The sequence below is a fragment of the Coffea arabica genome, chromosome 7e, assembly GCF_036785885.1.
Source record: "Coffea arabica cultivar ET-39 chromosome 7e, Coffea Arabica ET-39 HiFi, whole genome shotgun sequence".
Taxonomy (NCBI): domain Eukaryota; kingdom Viridiplantae; phylum Streptophyta; class Magnoliopsida; order Gentianales; family Rubiaceae; genus Coffea; species Coffea arabica.
Genome location: NC_092323.1, coordinates 10,206,234 through 10,224,053, shown reverse-complemented (window position 1 = coordinate 10,224,053; position 17,820 = coordinate 10,206,234). Strand labels below are relative to the sequence as shown.

Genomic DNA, 17,820 nt, shown 5'->3' with positions numbered 1-17,820 from the left:
TCCTGAAACTCTGCTTTTTGGCTCTCATGGTAGGATGAATGCGCTTGTTTTTCTTGTCTTCCTTCCCCCGATTCTCCTCTCCTGAATTGGTAGCCATTGCCACCATCCTTGAAAGTTGAAAGCCTTCTTTCTAGTTCTTACTTGTCAACGATATTTCTTCTTACACGCAAGAAAGGAGAGACTGCAGAGCAAAACTACAACTGAAAAAAGACGGAGCAATATTTGTTGATTAGTGTACTATCTATATGTAGCAATAGTAGGGTGAAAGGCAAACTGCTGGGCCAAGTTTGAGAGGTCAGAAAGATTTCTCAGTCTCAGTTTAATGGGTAACTCAGTCTCAGAAAGATTTGTTGATTGTGTTTCCAAGAATTAACACGTTTGATGAACTACGGTATTTACTTTCCTTATTTGACCGTTCAAAACGGTGTCGTGAGACGGAAGAAAGACCTTGTCTCCAGTCTTTACTTACTTCCTAAATTACCCTTATGTGTTAAATTATGTGTTATAGCTATAAGGGTATTTATGTAAATGACCAGAGAATCAACGGGAACAGGTATTTATGACAGTATCACATTCGCCAGCTGGGCATACTTCTACATTACGATCAGTGTCATCGCGCGTGATTGTTCTCTCTAGGGTTTTTTTTGCTCTCTCCGGAGGAGGACTTCGCAAGAAGATTCTGTAGCCATGTACGGATCAAGGGGGTAAGCTTCTAAGCCAGATTTTTGGTTCATTCTGGATATTTTATGTGTTATGTCAGTGATTGTGGATTAAAATCGTTATGTAGTGGGCTGCTTTGCTTCTTTCTTTTTTTGGTTTACGAAGGGATTAATAATTGATGTATGTCATGGAATCTGATTTCTGGGTTATCTGTATATTCTGCTTGATTTAGGTTTAATTCTTTAATTGTTTGCTGCTTGATTTAGGTTTAGTTCGACTTTTCCTTAGGATTGACTGCTAGGGAATAAAAGTTATGTTGTAACGGAAACGGAAAACCTATTCAGAATCTTGCTACAAACATTAAAAAATGTCAAATTTTATTGTTTTATATATCATGTTTGCCCTGTTTTTGTGGTATGGTACAAGTTTTTTTTGGGGGGGGGGGGTTCTTCTTTGTTGGTTTTTCTCTTTGATTTTTATCTGATTGTTGGTTTTTCCTCTCTGATTTTTATCAGCTTGTCCTGGGTTTGGTTTTGATTCCATGTTTTTAAATCAAAAGGTATCGAAAGCTTTTGAATGAAATCAATAAAACAAATGACCTGCTGTTTGTTTTCCCTATTTTCCCAGGCCCATTAGCTAGTTTAGAATTAGGAAAAATATATATGTAATTATATATGTTACATTCTTTGGGCATTTAGGGTGGTTGTCAATTTTGTAACAAACTTTGGGATTTTTTTGGAGATCATTAATCAATTTCCTATGCATGAAGCTTCTTAAGCTGTTCTTTTTTCTTGTTTGGTCCTGACTTGTGAATAACTGATTGCTTTCTTTAGTTAATTTTTATATGAAATTTTAGAAAAAAAAGTGTTTCAGGTTTGCAAGTATAAAATAAATTCAGGTTTTAGTTACTAAGTTACCTGCACGAGCTCCCTGCACAATGATTCACATTTAGCCTAATCTGTTACGTTGTCAGCTAATTGTCATTTGCCCTGGTAATGTGGCATATCAATAGATGTTTCGGGGATCTTATTTTGCATAAAGATGCAATTCTAATCATGGTTAATATAGGTTTGCGTTCTCATTTCAAATATTCCCTGTTCTGGTTGTATTTGTGTTATTATTTTTATAGGTAAGTGTATATGAGTATGTGTTTTTTTGTTCAAAGGTGGGTTGCTTTAAGTATGAATAAATTGTTTGTAGGCAAAATAGGAGTATGACTTCTAGGTTTTAGGAACATCATGGGTTGGGTTTGGTTTTATTAACAAGGTTGAGTGGGGGTTTCTCCTTTTTGTTGGGTATGAATAATTGAAGGGCAATGTTGGGGAGCGGGGGGGTTTCGGACGGGTACGAGATCGGCTCAAAGAGACCAAGAATGATGGAATCGAATCCCTACTTCGCAGTTGGCAGCGGTTCAAGCGGTTATGGCTTTGGCGGTGGATATCAGTCCTCTGTGTTTCCTGTGGTTCGTCTGAGGGGTCTTCCATTCGACTGCACAGATATTGACATTTTCAAGTTCTTTGCTGGGCTGGACATTGTGGATGTTTTCCTGGTAAGCAAAGGTGGACGGTTTTCTGGGGAGGCTTTTGTTGTCTTTGCTTCTCCTGTGCAGGCTGAATTTGCTCTTCAGAGAGATAGGCAGAACATGGGAAGGAGATATGTGGAAGTTTTCAGGTGCAAAAAGCAGGATTATTATCATGCTATAGCTGCTGAGATGCATTATGATGGTGGTTATGATGACTATCATGGAACGCCGCCTCCTCGTCCAAAGAGATCTCTTGACAAGGATAAGTTGGAGTATACTGAGGTGCTGAAGTTGCGAGGCCTCCCTTACTCTGTGAAGAAGTCAGATATTGTGAAGTTTTTTGGAGACTTTAATCTGACAGATGACAAAGTGCATATTGGGTATCGTCATGATGGAAAAGCTACTGGAGAAGCATATGTTGAGTTTAGTTCTGCTGAGGAGGCCAAGAAAGCCATGTGTAGGGACAACAAATTGATTGGTACACGGTACATAGAGCTGTTCCCTTCAACGCCAGATGAAGCTAGACGAGCAGAGTCAAGATCAAGACAGTGAAGATAAATGATGTTTAGAAATAGCTGATATGTTAGTTTTGTCATCTCTTCCAATGGGTCATTTGGGTTTCTTTACCATGACAACTGTATCTTGTCTTGGGTTTTGTGATGTACTCTGTGACAATTATTGGGTCTGGTTTGTGATATGAAAAGCCAGAACAGTGAAACACCTTTGATATGAAAAGCAAGAACAGTATTTCTGTGTTGATTACAGGTTGAATATCTATAGGTCTTACACTTCATTTTTGGACTAAATACTTGGAACTGTCTTGTGAGTTTTAAATCGCTTGTTTAAACAAGTAATGTGGTCCTTAAAGGCCTGTTTGATGACTTGGTTTCTTTTGTTATTTTTTCTTTTAGAAAAAGGAAGGAATTCATGGGTAGAAAAATCAATCAGCGGTGATGCATGTGTCCTTTCTTTTGTTCTTTTCGAAGAACAGTCTCTTCTTTCTGGTTCTTAATGCCTGTGGTAGTGCATGTGTTGCACAAAAGAGAAAAAGTATGATTATTATTTTGTTTTCCAGTTACAATTAACGGACTCACCCCCATTAATGACAAGCTTGATAATTATAAAGACTTTTTAAGTGCCTGATTCGCGTTCCTACAATTTTTTTTGGGGCTCAATGGTCGCAATATTGCCTGGAATTACGTTCTTCGGGCACTCCATCGCCACTGATGTAAAAATCGCTTCAAGTAAACAATGAAAGAAAAAAAGAAACATGGATCATCTAGCAATGACAAATTACAAATGTGATCTCTGTAGCTGTAACACTCCAAGTAAGCAAACAATCAATGTGGTCAAAGTGGAAGAATTGGGCCCCGATTAGTAAAGCATTGAGTGATGCGCCTCCAGATGCCCATGAAGCTCTGTCGGATGCGCCTCCATCCTCCGTGAAATGTTCCAAGTTCCTGATGAAATCTTTGATAAAACCAATACAGCATTTCAGCTGACAGCATTATGAAGAAAAATGCAAATACTAGAGGCCTGACCGATTGAGGGAACAGGAACGATGCCATGGAAGCTAAACAAAAGCAACCAGTGAGCCACATGCTGAAGCGAACTACATTTCTGAAACGCCCGGAATGATCGGATGAAAACCTGACTTCAGCGCTGTATGCTAAGCCATATAGCAGCAAACTAGTAATGGCAAGCGCGGAAATTATGGGGTGCGATTCAAACGGATTTATTGAGCCGTCCTGGTGATATTTCAGCTGCAGAAGTGCAAGGATAGCCGTCATAGTGGATACGAAGATGTCATTAGGGAAAATGGCTGCGGGGAGCTCAAATTCAGAGAGAAAGTCGGAAATGTTGCGCCAGGCAGCCATAAAGTTTTCTGAGAAGCTTGTGAACAGTTGCCGGTAGTAAGTTCCGGTGTTTTGATCGGCCATTGGGTTACGAAGACTTCAAAAAAACGAACCCATTGAAAGAATTTGATCAAAAGACAGAGCAATCTTGCAAACGGAAGGCAAAAGAAAAGAAAGAGAATGGCACCTAGTTTAGCACCGTCTGTGAATGCTGATGCTGGATATATTTATAGGCGTCGTCGTCGTACTACTTTATTTGGGGGGCTTTGATTAAATTTTTTTTTTTTTGAAGGAAAAAGAGGGCTTTGATTTAACGCGTATGTCACACAACACATTAAACCTGGTTTCAATTTTTCATCGTTGAACTGTTTAAACTATGTGACCTGACCTGATGCGGTGTAATCAGAGAGTTTGTGAAATCATTCGAGTAGCCGCAGCTTACCGCCTCCTTTGGTCAGAAGATCCCTTTGGCCCTTTTCTCGTTGGCACGCACCTGAGTGTAAGCATCGACATTTGAATTTTCATAGATGGCAGTCCAGCGACTTTGTTGTGTTCTTTCCTGCGAGGAGCAAAAGATATAACTTCGGTTGTTTTACTTGCTTGACTTTGGCCACATTGTACTGTTAATAATAAAGAGATTCTGTATTCATTCTTTTCGGTCAAATCTTCCGGAATTCCACCCACCCGGTGAGCTTATGATACAGACGTGTCAATTTATTGTGAGCTGGTAGAGGCCTTGGATGGGCTCATACTTTATTATTATTATTATATACTTTTCCATCCCTCCTCCTCGCACCTTTCTCACATCCAATTTCCTGGTTATAGGATTTGAATGCTAAACCCCTGACAGTGAAAAAATAACATAGGCTTACACCTGATCAGTAGCGCGATGTGTGCATGAGGAAAAATTAGGAAGAGAATATAATAGCGTACCTAGCGTCGATTTCAGGAATTTCCCATAATCTTCCTTGGAATTGTGAAAGAACCACAATTTTATCTATAAAGCGTACTTAAAAGTTGATGAGTTTAGGTTTAGCAATGACAGAAAGAATATGAGGTTTCTTCTGTCGACGTGTAGTAAAAAAAAAACTTATTTGTTTTTCAAAATTGATATCGTAAGTATAGAATCAGAATTAAATGGTAGCTTTATCCGTCAGGAGCGAATAGAAGATGTGAAAGCGTAAGCTTTTGGGTCAGTTCAGCGAAAGAGACGTCGTCGTTTGTCGTCCAATGGAAATATATTATTGATTGGGATGGGAGGACGGAACTGGGAAGTCTTCCTCATCGCAATCTTTCTACCAAAGAGTTTGCAAAGGTTCAGGCAGTCCACGAGGTCCTTTAAGACGGGTTTGCCAGTACTTAAATTTTAAACAGAACAAGTCCAAGTTCACTAGATTTCCCAAAGGTCCTTTTGCTTCCTCAAGTCTATATCCGATGCCTAAAAGTCTATGCGAGAAGCACAATCAACTTAACGCAAATGGCTTCCTCCACTCAATTCGTCGCATAGGCAGTGTAGACGTTGGCTTAAAAGAAAACAATCTAAACGTTATGCGCGAAGCGGTGAAGTGGGGAAAATTGTAATTAAGAGATCTTGAATTTTATATATATAAAAAAAGTTAATATTCTCGTCAAGAACGGCTTTTCTGGTAGTATCTAGTATGATGATATGCACAAAATGCCACTCCTGTGGCTCTGCTTCAAATCCAGACGGGTGCACTACACACCTGTCTGGTCCGGTGGTGGTTTTGTCCCCATCGATCCCCATAGACTCAGTTGAGCCTCCCCCGTAGATAGAGTAGGAGTAGGAGTAGGAATGACAATTGACAAAAAAAAAAAGAAGATGATATGCACAAAGTAATTAAATTAGCATAATTGCAAATAGAATGAAAGTTGTGCTATCTCCTTAGATAAAATAAGGTTAAAGTGAAAGGTTGCATGAATAATTAAGAGATCTTGAATTTTATATATATAAAAAAAGTTAATATTCTCGTCAAGAACGGCTTTTCTAGTAGTATCTAGTATGATGATATGCACAAAATGCCACTCCTGTGGCTCTGCTTCAAATCCAGACGGGTGCACTACACACCTGTCTGGTCCGGTGGTGGTTTTGTCCCATCGATCCCCATAGACTCAGTTGAGCCTTCCCCGTAGATAGAGTAGGAGTAGGAGTAGGGATGACAATTGACCAAAAAAAAAAAAAAAAAGATGATATGCACAAAGTAATTAAATTAGCATAATTGCAAATAGAATGAAAGTTGTGCTATCTCCTTAGATAAAATAAGGTTAAAGTGAAAGGTTGCATGAATATTTTTTCCCTTGGTGGTAAAAATCAGAATTCATGAGATAGAGCATACTTTTTCCAATTTCTCTATTAGAGTGCTTGTTTTCCGTTGATTATTTTACTTGATTTTGATATTGGAACGCTTGTTCTTAATCAATTATTTCACCAAACTATATATTTTGATATTGGATAATTAGTTTTTTTCCCTTGATGTTCTTTTTTATTTAGATTTTTTTGTAGATAGATTTTAGATTTTTTAAAAGTCAAAAAATCTAAAATTCATAATTTACTAAAAAGTTTTTTTTGTAAATAGGTTTTGACTAATTCTAATTAGTTTTTGTAAAATCCTAACCAAACAAAACATGCCCTGAGATTCGTAATCCAATAATATCACATGTAGTCGTGTAGAACCAGTCCTAACTTATATACACTTTCCCTCCAAAATCCAACATCTTCCTTAACGTCCCAAGTTAACGGTCTCCTCCCCCTTCCCGGCAATTTTCAACAGATTTCCCAAAAATTTCCTTCCTCCATCCAACCTACCAATTTCGACTTAATTGTGATCGGTTCCGGCCTCGAAGAATCCATACTCGCCTGCGTGGCATCCCTCGCCGGCAAAACCGTCCTCATCGTCGACCATTACCCTTTCTTCGGTGGCCACTTCGCCTCTCTCCCTCTGCAAGACTTCACTGATTTTCTCCACACCCACTCAAAATCATGCCCGCAGCCCGAACTCAAACCCGGATCCTCCTCCGGCGAATTCAACGTCCTTCCTCTGACCACTCGCCCCATGTACTCCTCTGTCGAAATTAGCGTATATTCCCCAGAAATTATTGACAATTATGGACTATTCAGCGTTGATTTAGCGGGGCCTAGGGTTTTATTCTGTGCTGATCCTATGATGGAATTGATTTTGAAAACTGATAGGATTTTAAATGTGGATATAGACGAGTTCATTAGGTTCAATTGCCTGGAATGGATGCGAGCTTCATATGTAGGACTGATGAAGATGGCGGTAAAAATTTGTGGAATGTTGTGCCTTATTCGCGGAGCGCCATATTTATAGATAATAGCTTGACTTTTGCAGAGAAGAATCAGCTGATGAGGTTCTACAAGCTGGTTCAGGGGCATTTTGGACATGGGAATGACGAAGAAGATAGGAAAATTCCAGAGGAGGACTTAGAGAGTCCGTTTTCGGAGCTAAAATCGTACAAACTGATACCCATTTAGCCCTTGCTCTTTTCTTTATAGATTATGTTCAAGAATAACAAAATAATTAGGTTTCTCAAAGCTAAAACTTATACTCTGTAGCTCATGTTTTGCTCAGTTAGTTCAGAATTTCATATCTTTATAATCACTACTGTTGTTGAGTTATTTAACTTTTGATTTTACCTGCATTCAGCATTTTTTACTTCAGTTTCTTTCACCTGTTTAGGATTATTCTGTATGCAATTGCCATGGCAGATTATGACCAAGACAATGTGGAAGACTGTAAATACATTCTTAAAACAAAAGATGGAATAGATCGCTTAATGCTTTGTCATTCATCAGTTGCCAGGATATTTTTTACCTCGTTTCTTGCATGTTTTTACTGTTGTACATACATGATGCATGTCCATATTAGAACAGATCCATTCCCCTGTTTAATATACATTTGATATATTGATTCCTCAGTAAAATGCAGTTCTTTTCATATCCAATTAATCTACACGCAAGCAGAATTTGTTTGAGATTAATTTGTCTATCAATTTGGCACTGTTATCTGTTGGTAATTAGCTTCTGTCTTGAAGCAAAATTGTCATTTATTGTTCTTGTCTTGTCAATAGATACGAAAGCCCTATGTTTTAGTACTTTTATTTTATATTTTCCTTTTCCAATTTTGAAAGTTGATACTTAAGGCATGTCATAGTACTATCAACGTTTGTAAAGGTTTCCTAATGCACCTGGTGGCATGATATATCCACCTTGCCGGCAAGGCATAATTCCACTTCTAGCATTTTTCTGTCGTGCTCATGCTGCTGACAAGGATTGTCTTGATGTAAGTGCTAAAACTTACGCTAAGTATTTCATCTAGACAACTCTAGTTGATGACTTGTGCTACATTTTTATTTGTGGTGGATTTTTTCGGTTACCAGTTAGCTTAAGTTTTTTGGTTTGGGCTATGGTCTACCCCATGTACAAGGGAAAAGGGAAGATAACTAGGCAAAGACAAACATCACTGTCGGAGAAGAAATATCATCTACTCCCATTATTTCTTGTTTGTTCTGTTTTCTTAATCCAATTTGCTGATGGGCAGAATTTCTATGAGTCATCTAGAGGATTGCTTGTTATTTTGTTGAACCCTTATGCTTATCTTATGTTTGCAATTGTTCAAACAGGGTCAAGGGATGTCTGTGGTTGGTCTACTTACAGACAAGGTTTGACCAAGTTTCTTGTTTTTGTTGTATTTTATTTTTCTCTTCTGGATTTTGCAGTAAACATATCTGGTTATAAGAACTACAGGTGCTTATATCTGTCATTTTGCCTATATTTTAGGTTGTTGGGGATTATAAGGGTGTTAAGTTGGTTTGTGGTCAAGAATTATTCAGCCACCAGCTCATCCTTGCTCCTTCGTTTAATCTTCCCTCAGGATTAGCTCCTATAATCATGATTCTAGGCCGCAGGATGCCAAAGACAAGGTACTTAGGGGAGTATGCATCACAGCAAGTTCCTTAAAACCAGATATAGCAAATTGTCTGCTGCTATATCCCCCTCAAGGTCTGCCCTGCATTCAATCTTTTTCTTTTTTTTTTCCTTTAACGTGTCTTTGGTTTTGTATGGTAGTTATGACCAAACTTTCTGTGTCTAGCTTTGTTCCCGGAGCGGCTGACATCAATCCGAGTCCTCCATTTGAGCAGTGATATGAATGTTTGTCCTTCTGGCATGTAAGCTACTCGTGCATTAGTTTGTTGATTTTATGAAGGGGGAAAATGAAAAGCCCAATCACAGTGTCCATTAAGAAAGGAAAGAAAGAGAGAAATGACATGCAATTAAGATTTTCTACAACTCATCTTCTAAGACACATTGAATAGGTGCCAAAATATGGTTTAGGCTGTCGGGCAAAGATTCCTAATGACAAATTTTGTCTCATCAGTCTTCAGCCTTTTGAATCTTGAAAGTTGGTTTAACTAGGTTTCTGCTCTGTGGAGTCAAATTTGATCTCGTTTTGTTGCTCCCATGCTACAGGTTTGTCGTTTATGTATCAACAATTTGTGAAGATGCAGCTCAAGGGAAAGAATTACTAACTACAGCCATAAATGATTTGTTTTCTGTTCCTGTTTCTGGAAACTCTGAGGAAGATTCTGAGGATCATCAGAGTGCAATACAGTAGTGAAAGTAAAACCCACTTTGCTTTGGAGTACTGTGTATATACAAGAGCAAACTGTGGTTTGTGTCTTACTGCTTTCCTTCTTTTACTTTTTGAATCATCGCATCTTTACTTTGGCAACTAATTACTCTATTCATTTGTTTCTCACATTTTTCCCCTTTGTTTCCATGTCTTTTTTTTCCTGGTCTGATATATGCACTGACTTCTCCAGCTGATCGCCCTTATTTCTGTTTGGTTTTTAGGGTGTATTTGATGGTGTTATTTCAGCCTCTACGCCTGACGGAAATTTTCAACACAACAATCTTGTAGATGCATCAGAAAAGGTAGATGATATTTTAGTTAGTTTAACGAAAATTGTCTTGGTATTATTCGCCAATCTCGACACCTTTTCTGTTGCATGTTAAGACTCTCACTGCGATGGGGACTTTTGTACTTTTCATGGCAGCTATTTCAGAGCATGTATCGTGATGAAGAATTCGTTCAAAGGAAACCTCATCGAATGAGGTCATAGAAGATGGTGCATCCGAGCGAAAGTGTTGGGATTTTTGCTCGAGTGAGGATTCAGAGGAAACAACAAATATAAAACACTGGGGATCTAACCAATTCTATAATACATCAAAAGCTAAATGTTGTGTAAGTTCAGTTGAATTTTTTCGCTTTTGCTGCAGCGCGGTTGAACTAACATTAGTACACACTACTATCTACATTTCTCTGAACAGCGTGTGCTTCCAACAAGTACAACATAACTGCTTCACAACAAATGAAAGCAGCAACAAAGCTCAAATTGAATCAACTTCCAGTTATTCACTTTTGAGAAGTATTTCACAGGGTCTATAAAGCAAGTTTACGGCCCTTACTCCTAACTGGAATGCTTCCGTCTTAAGAATCGCCATAGAAAAATCTCCACTAAAAGGAAACTAGTCACTAGATGCAAGATTGCCGATGGTATGAGAGTAAAATATTCTGTACCCGAATTGTGGATACACTATTCTCCTCGGAAAATTTTCTTAGATGTAAAAGAATGAAGTATATTTTCGGATGAAATGATTAGGAGCAAAAAGAAGATAAAAGCAAAGAAGATAATTTTGTGTGAACAAAAAAAATAAAAAGAAACTAAATGATAGAATTATATTGGAGAAGGAACAAAACAAAATAGTATCCAGATTTATGTTTTTATGGAAGGATGGATAAAAGAAATATATGATATGCGGAAAAGAAAAATTGATTCACAAGTAAAAAAAAAAAAAGAGAAAAAGAAATGCCAGGGAATAAAGTCATAAAGTCTGGCGCTTCGCTAGTTTGGTGATAAAATTTTTTCCCTCCTTTGTCATGGACGAAGCGATGTCGTATCCTCCTATAGAACCCGCCAACTTCGATCTAATCGTCATCGGCACAGGCCTCCCGGAATCCATCCTTGCCGCCGCTGCGTCCAGCTCCGGCAAAACCGTCCTCCACCTCGACCCCAACCCTTACTACGGCAGCCACTTCGCCTCTCTACATCTCCACGACTTCACCGAATTCCTCCAGACCCACTCCCTACCCTCCGCTCCCGAAACCCAACCCAGCTCCTCCGGCGAATTCAACGTTCTTCCCCTCACCACTAGCCCTGTCTACTCCTCCATCGAAACTAGCGTGTTTTCCCCCGAAATTCTCCAGCAGTCAAACCAATTCAACCTCGATTTAGCAGGGCCTAGGGTCTTGTTCTGTGCCGATAAGATGATCGACTTGATTTTGAAAACGGAGATTAATCACTGCATGGAGTTCAAGAGTGTAGATGCTAGCTTTATTTGTGAGGGTGAGGAGGGGAATTTGCGGAATGTACCAGATTCGCGAAGTGCCATATTCAAGGATAAGAGCTTGAGCTTTACAGAGAAGAATCAGTTGATGAGGTTCTTCAAGCTTGTTCAGGATCATTTTGGTGATGGGAGTGACGAGGAAAGCAAGAAAATTTCTGAGGAAGATTTAAAGAGTCCATTTGTGGAGTTTTTGAGCCGGAAGATTGGGTTGTCGCAGAAGCTAAAATCGTACTGATCCGATTCGCCTTTTGCTCTTGCACTTGCTCTTTCTCTCTGTTAGTGAGAGCGCTTTGTTTATTTACACTTTCATTATGCTTTCATATGCTTACGAAATATTAGGCTAGTTACGAATCCAACTTGAATTTTAATTTGCATTTCTTATATCCTGGAATTTTGTCCTTTTCTTTTTGTTGCTGTTTTGGTTCTAATTGTGATCCGGAAAGGATTTAACTTTGAGTGTGTTATATTGGTTTTTCATAAGCTTCATTTGGAAATGATTGGACATATGCTTGGATCCATTTGTTAAAAAGCTGTTATTACGTGATCTGATTATGCTTGATCCTCCTGTGGTAACTATTGATGCCTTTTTGCATTTTGTAATGCTCAAAAGTTCTTAAATTATATCTTTGTTCTTTTTTTCTGCCAGGCCTTTTCCTTCCCCTTTTTATTTTCCCACTTCACTTAAAGTTGAGTTGCATTTCTAGCATATGTTTTACACAACCTTTCTGCTTGTCTAGGATTATTTTGTATGCAATTTCGATGGCACATTATGAACAAGACAACTTGGAAGTCTGCAAGGACGTCCTCGAGACGAAAGACGGAATCGATCTTTTAATACTCTATCATAAATCTGGAGGCAGGTTATTTCGTGTACCCTGTTTGCTTGACATTTCTTATATATGGTGATAGGAACAGATTCTTTCATGTTGAAATATTGGAGGTGGAGAGCTTACAGGACATTGACTTCAATAAGCATCCTCTACTTTATCAAGATTAATCGTATGAATTTACCACAATGCTAGGTGCAATGATTGGCTTCTGTCTTGAAGCAAAGTTGTCTCAACTTTTTATTGCAACTAGTTTTCTTTTCTTGTCAACCAAGAATAGAGATATTATGTGCTGATTCTGTGCGCTCCTTAAGGTTCACATTAATGGGTGCTTTGTGCTCGTATTATGCTTTTAGGTTTCCTAATGCACCTGGTGCCATGATATATCCACTCTACGGGCAAGGAGAACTTCTACAAGCATTTTGCCGTCGTGCTGCCGTTAAAGGTTCTATCCATGTAAGTACTGCCTGATAGATTAAACATATTTTTTGAGCAACTCTGGTTTGCTTATTTTGTGCTAGATTTCTTTTTATTTGGTTTTCGTCACCAAAAGTGGAAGGGAAAAGAATAGATCAGTTTAGGAAGAGAAAACGTAATGACAGGAGAAAGATTTCCCAAAGTGTATCTACTATTCTTATCCTACTTCATTCTGTACTTTTTATTTTTATTTAAATCTATTCTGTTTCAGGGCTTAATTGCTGTGAGTTTTATAGAGTTCTTATTATTTTGTTGAAATCCCACGCTCACCTCAAGTTTCAAAATTTTCATGCAGGTCCTGCGAATGCCTGTGGTTGGTCTACTAGCAGATAAGGTCTAATTGAATTTTATGTTATTTTTGGGTAATTGATATTTTTCCCCTGTTGGAATATATAGTTGTCTAAAAAATGATGAGAAAGGTATGAATTTGTATTCATCATTTTGCAGGAAGTTGGGAATTATAAGGGTGTTAAGTTGCTTTCTGGTCAAGAATTATTCAGCCATAAGCTGATCCTTGATCCCTCATTCATTCTTCCATCAGGTTTCGCTCCTTCTTACTTGTATCCTGAGCCAGATGGTGGCCATGATTTTGGCCTGCTAGATGAAAAAGTAAAGGTGGTTAGGGGAATATGCATCACAAAAAGTTCCCTAAAACTGGATGTTGCAAATTGTCTGGTGTTCTTTCCCCCTCGATGTGAGTTCTGCATTTATCTTGTCATTTCTTGTTTTTGATTTTAGTTAACTAGCTTACATTTAACTTTCTGTCTCCAGCTTTGTTTGCAGAGCAGATGACATCCGTCCGAGTTTTCCAATTGAGTAGCAATGTTGCTGCTTGTCCCTCTGGCATGTAAGTTACCGAATAAATTTGTCTCACTTAGCCCTTGCATGGTTACCTTGCCCTCTAATGAGTCTTTCAGAGATTTTGAGTGCAATGCACTGATTGATGCTCTTCCTTCCCTGGTTCAGGTTTGTTGTTTACCTATCGACTCTATGCGAAGATGTTGGACAAGGGAAGAAGATAGTAAATGAAGCAATGAATGCTTTGTTTTCAATTCCTATTTCTGGGAAACCCGAGGAAAACTCTACTGATTCTCATGGTGAAAATACAGTGTTAGGATTGAAACCCAGTTTACTGTGGAGTACAGTTTATATACAGGAGCTCACAATGGTTGGTATTTTGTTCCTATGCTACTCGTTGAGATTCTCATTGTGTTAATGGTTATGCTTGGAAGTATTTGTCATTTGTTTTTCCAGTTCTTCTCTGTTGGTTTCCATATCCCTATATTATTTTGATTGAGAATGTGCATTAAGTTCTTGAGCAAATGGCCCTTATTTGTTTGTAATTTGTAGGGTGCATTTGGTTGTGTGAGTTCAACCTTTATGCCTGATGGGAATCTACAATACAACAACCTTCTAGATGCTACGACTAAGGTATAAGATGCTCTATTTAGATTTAGAAAAACTGCCATTTTAATATTTCTATCTTGACACTTAAAGATGAATTCTTTCTTTTGCTCATTAACATGTTTACTGAAGTAGGACACTTGTGTTGTTAATGGCAGCTTTTTCACAAGATGTATCCCAACGAAGAATTTTTTCCAGAGGCGACCTCATCCATTGAGGTTGCAGAAGATGGCGCGTTTGAGCAATTAGACTCCTAGGTGTTTTGATCTTTTTCTAGCGAGAATGAGGATCCTGAGAAAACAAAAACCAAAGATCTTCCCTCCCTAGTTTACCCGGGGTAATTTTTGATGCTCGTCTCCGGAGGATAAGCACCATAATGTTGTAATTTTTGCTCCGTTTTGTTCTTTTACTTATCGAAATTTTGTCCTTTCCCGCTTAGTTGGAGCTGGGAGATGATAAAAGTCCCCCTGATGTACATCTTGTATGGCATCGTATTTGAATCACCTGAGTTGTGGAGTTATATCTATACTTGTACTATTGGACGGTTTCATCTTTAATGCCAATGATTTTGTTTTCCTTTTTCTTGCAGTTTGTCACCTGGCTTCATTCTTAGCGCAGGTGAGTCCCAACCTGCCCATTTTTAGTCTCTTGTATAATGAAGCAAATGGCTCGATCAAATTTTAACGCATTTCTAGTTTGGCAGAACAAAAAAGATACGTACGATAATAATTGAGATGACATTTCTGCCTAAACGTTTCGCTACGCACTGCACACAATGTAGCCTAGTATTCGAGTGTATCAACACTTGTGTTTGGATTTGAGATTATTTGAAATAATTATTATATCATTTTCTATGATATGATGTACGTGAGATAAAAAAGTGCGTTGAAAATTGAAAATGTGATGCACCAAATAACAGCTATCCAAACTGTCTCGTGAAAATGGTCAACTGAACATGTTCAAATTTAGCCTGAAATTGGGCTCTGCAGTAGCTGATTGAGAAATTTGAGGTGAATTGATTTAATTAGACATTCAAGGGGAAAATTACTGGAATTGACCCAAAAGAAAAGAGTTCGCTTGTTGACCAAATACAAAGAAAATTGATAATGAGAGGCGCAGAGGATTGCTCATCGGACTGTCAAATTTAATCCAGCACCAACAGTGGAAGGTCTAACCCCGTGATGTTGCGTGCAAGTCTGGAACTGGCTTGTGAGAAAGCCCTCTTAGGCATTTTGGTTCCAGGCTCTTGATTATTGGGCCAGGACTTTATGATCTTCCATTTGTTTGGATTGGAAGGACAATACTTCCAGGAAACAGACCCTGCCCTTCGAGCCTTGAAAACCACCCCGTTAGGCAAGTGAGTTTTTTGGATGTTTGCTTAAAATTTTACTATAACTTATTGTAAAAGTTTTAAAATAATTTTTTGAAGTGTATAAATTTTTAAATATTTTGAAGTGTATAGTTTAAAAATTTTAAAATTTTTTTGAGATTACTATAACTAAAGTTTTTAAAAAACTTGTAACAGACAAACTTGGCAAAAAATTCACGTGCCAAACAGGGCAGTAATAGGAGAACTGAAACTGCTAAAAAGTTCTGATTTTGAAGCTGGTGCATTGGTGCAAGGGGTCATTTTTCATCTTTACGATCTTTCAAGTCAATGATGGGATTAGGACTCCTCTATGCACATTTGGGAAGTTGAGCTTTTCTTTTTCATTCACATTCTACAAGAACCATTTAATAATCTACTAAAATAGTTAACTTATCCCAAATAATATTTCGTTTGCATTATAAACACATTTTTCAATTCACTTTTTTATATTTCCAACCATCTTTTTATCTTACATACATCACATCACAAAAAGTGCTACAGTAATTATTTCAAATAATACCCTATCCAAACAATGGATTGGGTGTTCCTATCTATCTATATTTTGCCGAATTCGGCAAAATGTTGATAGTCATTTGAACATTAGAAAAGCATCGATTTTGCCCTCTTGGACATTTGTTTCCTCACCACTAATTGGTTTTAGATAATATAAAAATTTTACTCGATAACACATAAAGAATTTGCGTTGATTTAGATATCTTTTCAGATAGAGCATCGTGCCTATCCACATCTCAAAAGGGAAGCAAATGCAAACAACGCCAGTTTTTTTTTAAATAAAAAAAAAGGAAAATGTGAACATCTTCAGAGATGTTCATTTTCTACTCTAAACATGAAGAGGATTAATTCGACCGAGGAACAGAATGAAGAAATATTTAACACTTGGTCTTGGATAAAACCTTCCTTCGAACAGGGAAAAGTTCAATAAAAAAAGGCGGGAAGCGGAGAAAGCACGCCTTTGTTGGCAAATCTATCAAGACTCTCGATACTTAGAGGCCAGAGTCTGCGCCTTCAGAATTTACATTTGGGAATAGTGCAGCTTTCAAGAGACGGTTTCAAGGCATGAGAATCTGGAAACTAGTGCAAGAACACGCCTTTAAAGGTCGTCGTTGTTAGAGAAGGCAGTAATCTCATAAAGCCGCAAGCCTTTAAATGCATTATTGAACTACTACAACTTGTGGGAAAGGAAATTCGATATTAGTTCCCAACGTTCCTGGGAAAATTACTAACGTAGACAGGTATTACATGTTGAATCTCTCAAGAATAATGATGGCATATTCACCTCTTATTAGATAGACAATTATGTAATAATTATTTAAAATCTCATAATTTAAATTTGTATATGTGATTATGACTCTCGAAATCACATCTTTCGTACCATAAGAAACCTCCACCAAAAATAAGGTTACGGATACATGACTAAATTAAATCTTTACCATATGCTTTTTGACTAATAAATGCTCTAGTATTTAATTAATTTTTTTTCTATTTCATTAATGTACTGCTAATTATCCTTTTTAGACGTTCCAGTTGAATGTAATATGCTAGTGGCTTATGTTATTCCCTCTGTCCCATTTTGATAGTTCTAGTTTTTTTTTCACACAATTTAAGAAAAAGAAATTAACTTTGTTGGAAAAATAAATTTAAATTACTATTTTTCTAAAATACTCTTACATTAAACAGAGTACAACTTTATATTAATTATTCATGGGAACTTGAATTAATAGTTTATGAGAATTTGAATTGATGGTCAAGAAAAAATCAATCCTCATTTTACATTAAATAGGGTAGGTTATATTCAATAACAATCTATATTAAATAAGGTAATTTATACTAATAACAACCTACATTGAATAAGGGTATTTTAGATAAATTAAAAGATAACTACATTTTTGCTTGTGATTTATGTTATTATAGACGTTCCATAAATAAAATCAAATAGCTCCCCCCCCCCCCCCCCCTCCCCGCGCGGGCGGCGGCACAACACACAGACACACATTTATCAAAACCTGACTCTGTGCATTAGGCAGTAGATACTCCTCACTCGTATCCTTAGTCTCGAAAAGGGAAAAATCTTTGCAAAGACGGGTAAAAAGGGATCAAAATCCAGTGAAATTCAGTGTTTGGTAGTAAGTAGTTTTAAAGATGAGCTCTTCATCAGCTTTCAATGCCATGCCTTCATTGCACCAAGGGACAAAAGAGGTTAGAAAAGAAAACAAAATACAGCACACAGAAAAAAAAAAAAA

The 17,820-nt window shown here is 37.6% G+C and overlaps 3 protein-coding genes across 4 annotated transcripts; all 3 read left to right on the top strand.

Moving 5' to 3' along the window:
- Nucleotides 1-571: 571 nt before the first annotated feature.
- LOC113702059 (uncharacterized) lies at nucleotides 572-2,944 on the top strand. Of its 2 annotated transcripts, none has more exons than XM_027223018.2 (2): nucleotides 572-704; nucleotides 1,861-2,944. In XM_027223018.2, exon 2 carries the CDS (start codon nucleotides 1,976-1,978, stop codon nucleotides 2,732-2,734), a length of 759 nt encoding a protein of 252 aa, XP_027078819.1. In that variant the 5' UTR covers nucleotides 572-704; nucleotides 1,861-1,975; the 3' UTR covers nucleotides 2,735-2,944. The 2 variants fall into 2 exon arrangements, with proteins under 2 accessions (XP_027078819.1, XP_027078818.1); XM_027223017.2 differs by having other exon boundaries at nucleotides 595-704; nucleotides 1,972-2,944.
- Nucleotides 2,945-3,985: 1,041 nt separating this feature from the next.
- LOC113701638 (rab escort protein 1) lies at nucleotides 3,986-10,479 on the top strand. The gene is given in 9 exon segments (XM_072059983.1): nucleotides 3,986-4,092; nucleotides 6,728-7,289; nucleotides 7,292-7,527; nucleotides 8,698-8,736; nucleotides 8,855-9,076; nucleotides 9,168-9,243; nucleotides 9,545-9,745; nucleotides 9,929-10,009; nucleotides 10,132-10,479. Coding segments are annotated over 5 exon segments (1,044 nt in total). The 3' UTR covers nucleotides 8,955-9,076; nucleotides 9,168-9,243; nucleotides 9,545-9,745; nucleotides 9,929-10,009; nucleotides 10,132-10,479.
- Nucleotides 10,480-10,955: 476 nt separating this feature from the next.
- Nucleotides 10,956-14,772, top strand: LOC113702093 (rab escort protein 1-like). The gene is made up of 9 exons (XM_027223078.2): nucleotides 10,956-11,710; nucleotides 12,220-12,342; nucleotides 12,666-12,765; nucleotides 13,082-13,120; nucleotides 13,234-13,480; nucleotides 13,558-13,633; nucleotides 13,753-13,954; nucleotides 14,137-14,217; nucleotides 14,349-14,772. Exons 1-9 carry the CDS (start codon nucleotides 11,016-11,018, stop codon nucleotides 14,445-14,447), a joined length of 1,662 nt encoding a protein of 553 aa, XP_027078879.1. The 5' UTR covers nucleotides 10,956-11,015; the 3' UTR covers nucleotides 14,448-14,772.
- The last annotated feature ends 3,048 nt before the right edge of the window (nucleotides 14,773-17,820 follow it).

Coding starts and splice junctions, on each gene's coding strand:
- LOC113702093 (XM_027223078.2), top strand. CDS start 11,016: ATGGACGAAGCGATGTCGTATCCTCCTATAGAACCCGCCAACTTCGAT. Junction 12,766..13,081: donor CCGTTAAAGGTTCTATCCAT/GTAAGTACTGCC, acceptor ATTTTCATGCAG/GTCCTGCGAATGCCTGTGGT. Junction 13,955..14,136: donor ATATACAGGAGCTCACAATG/GTTGGTATTTTG, acceptor TGTAATTTGTAG/GGTGCATTTGGTTGTGTGAG.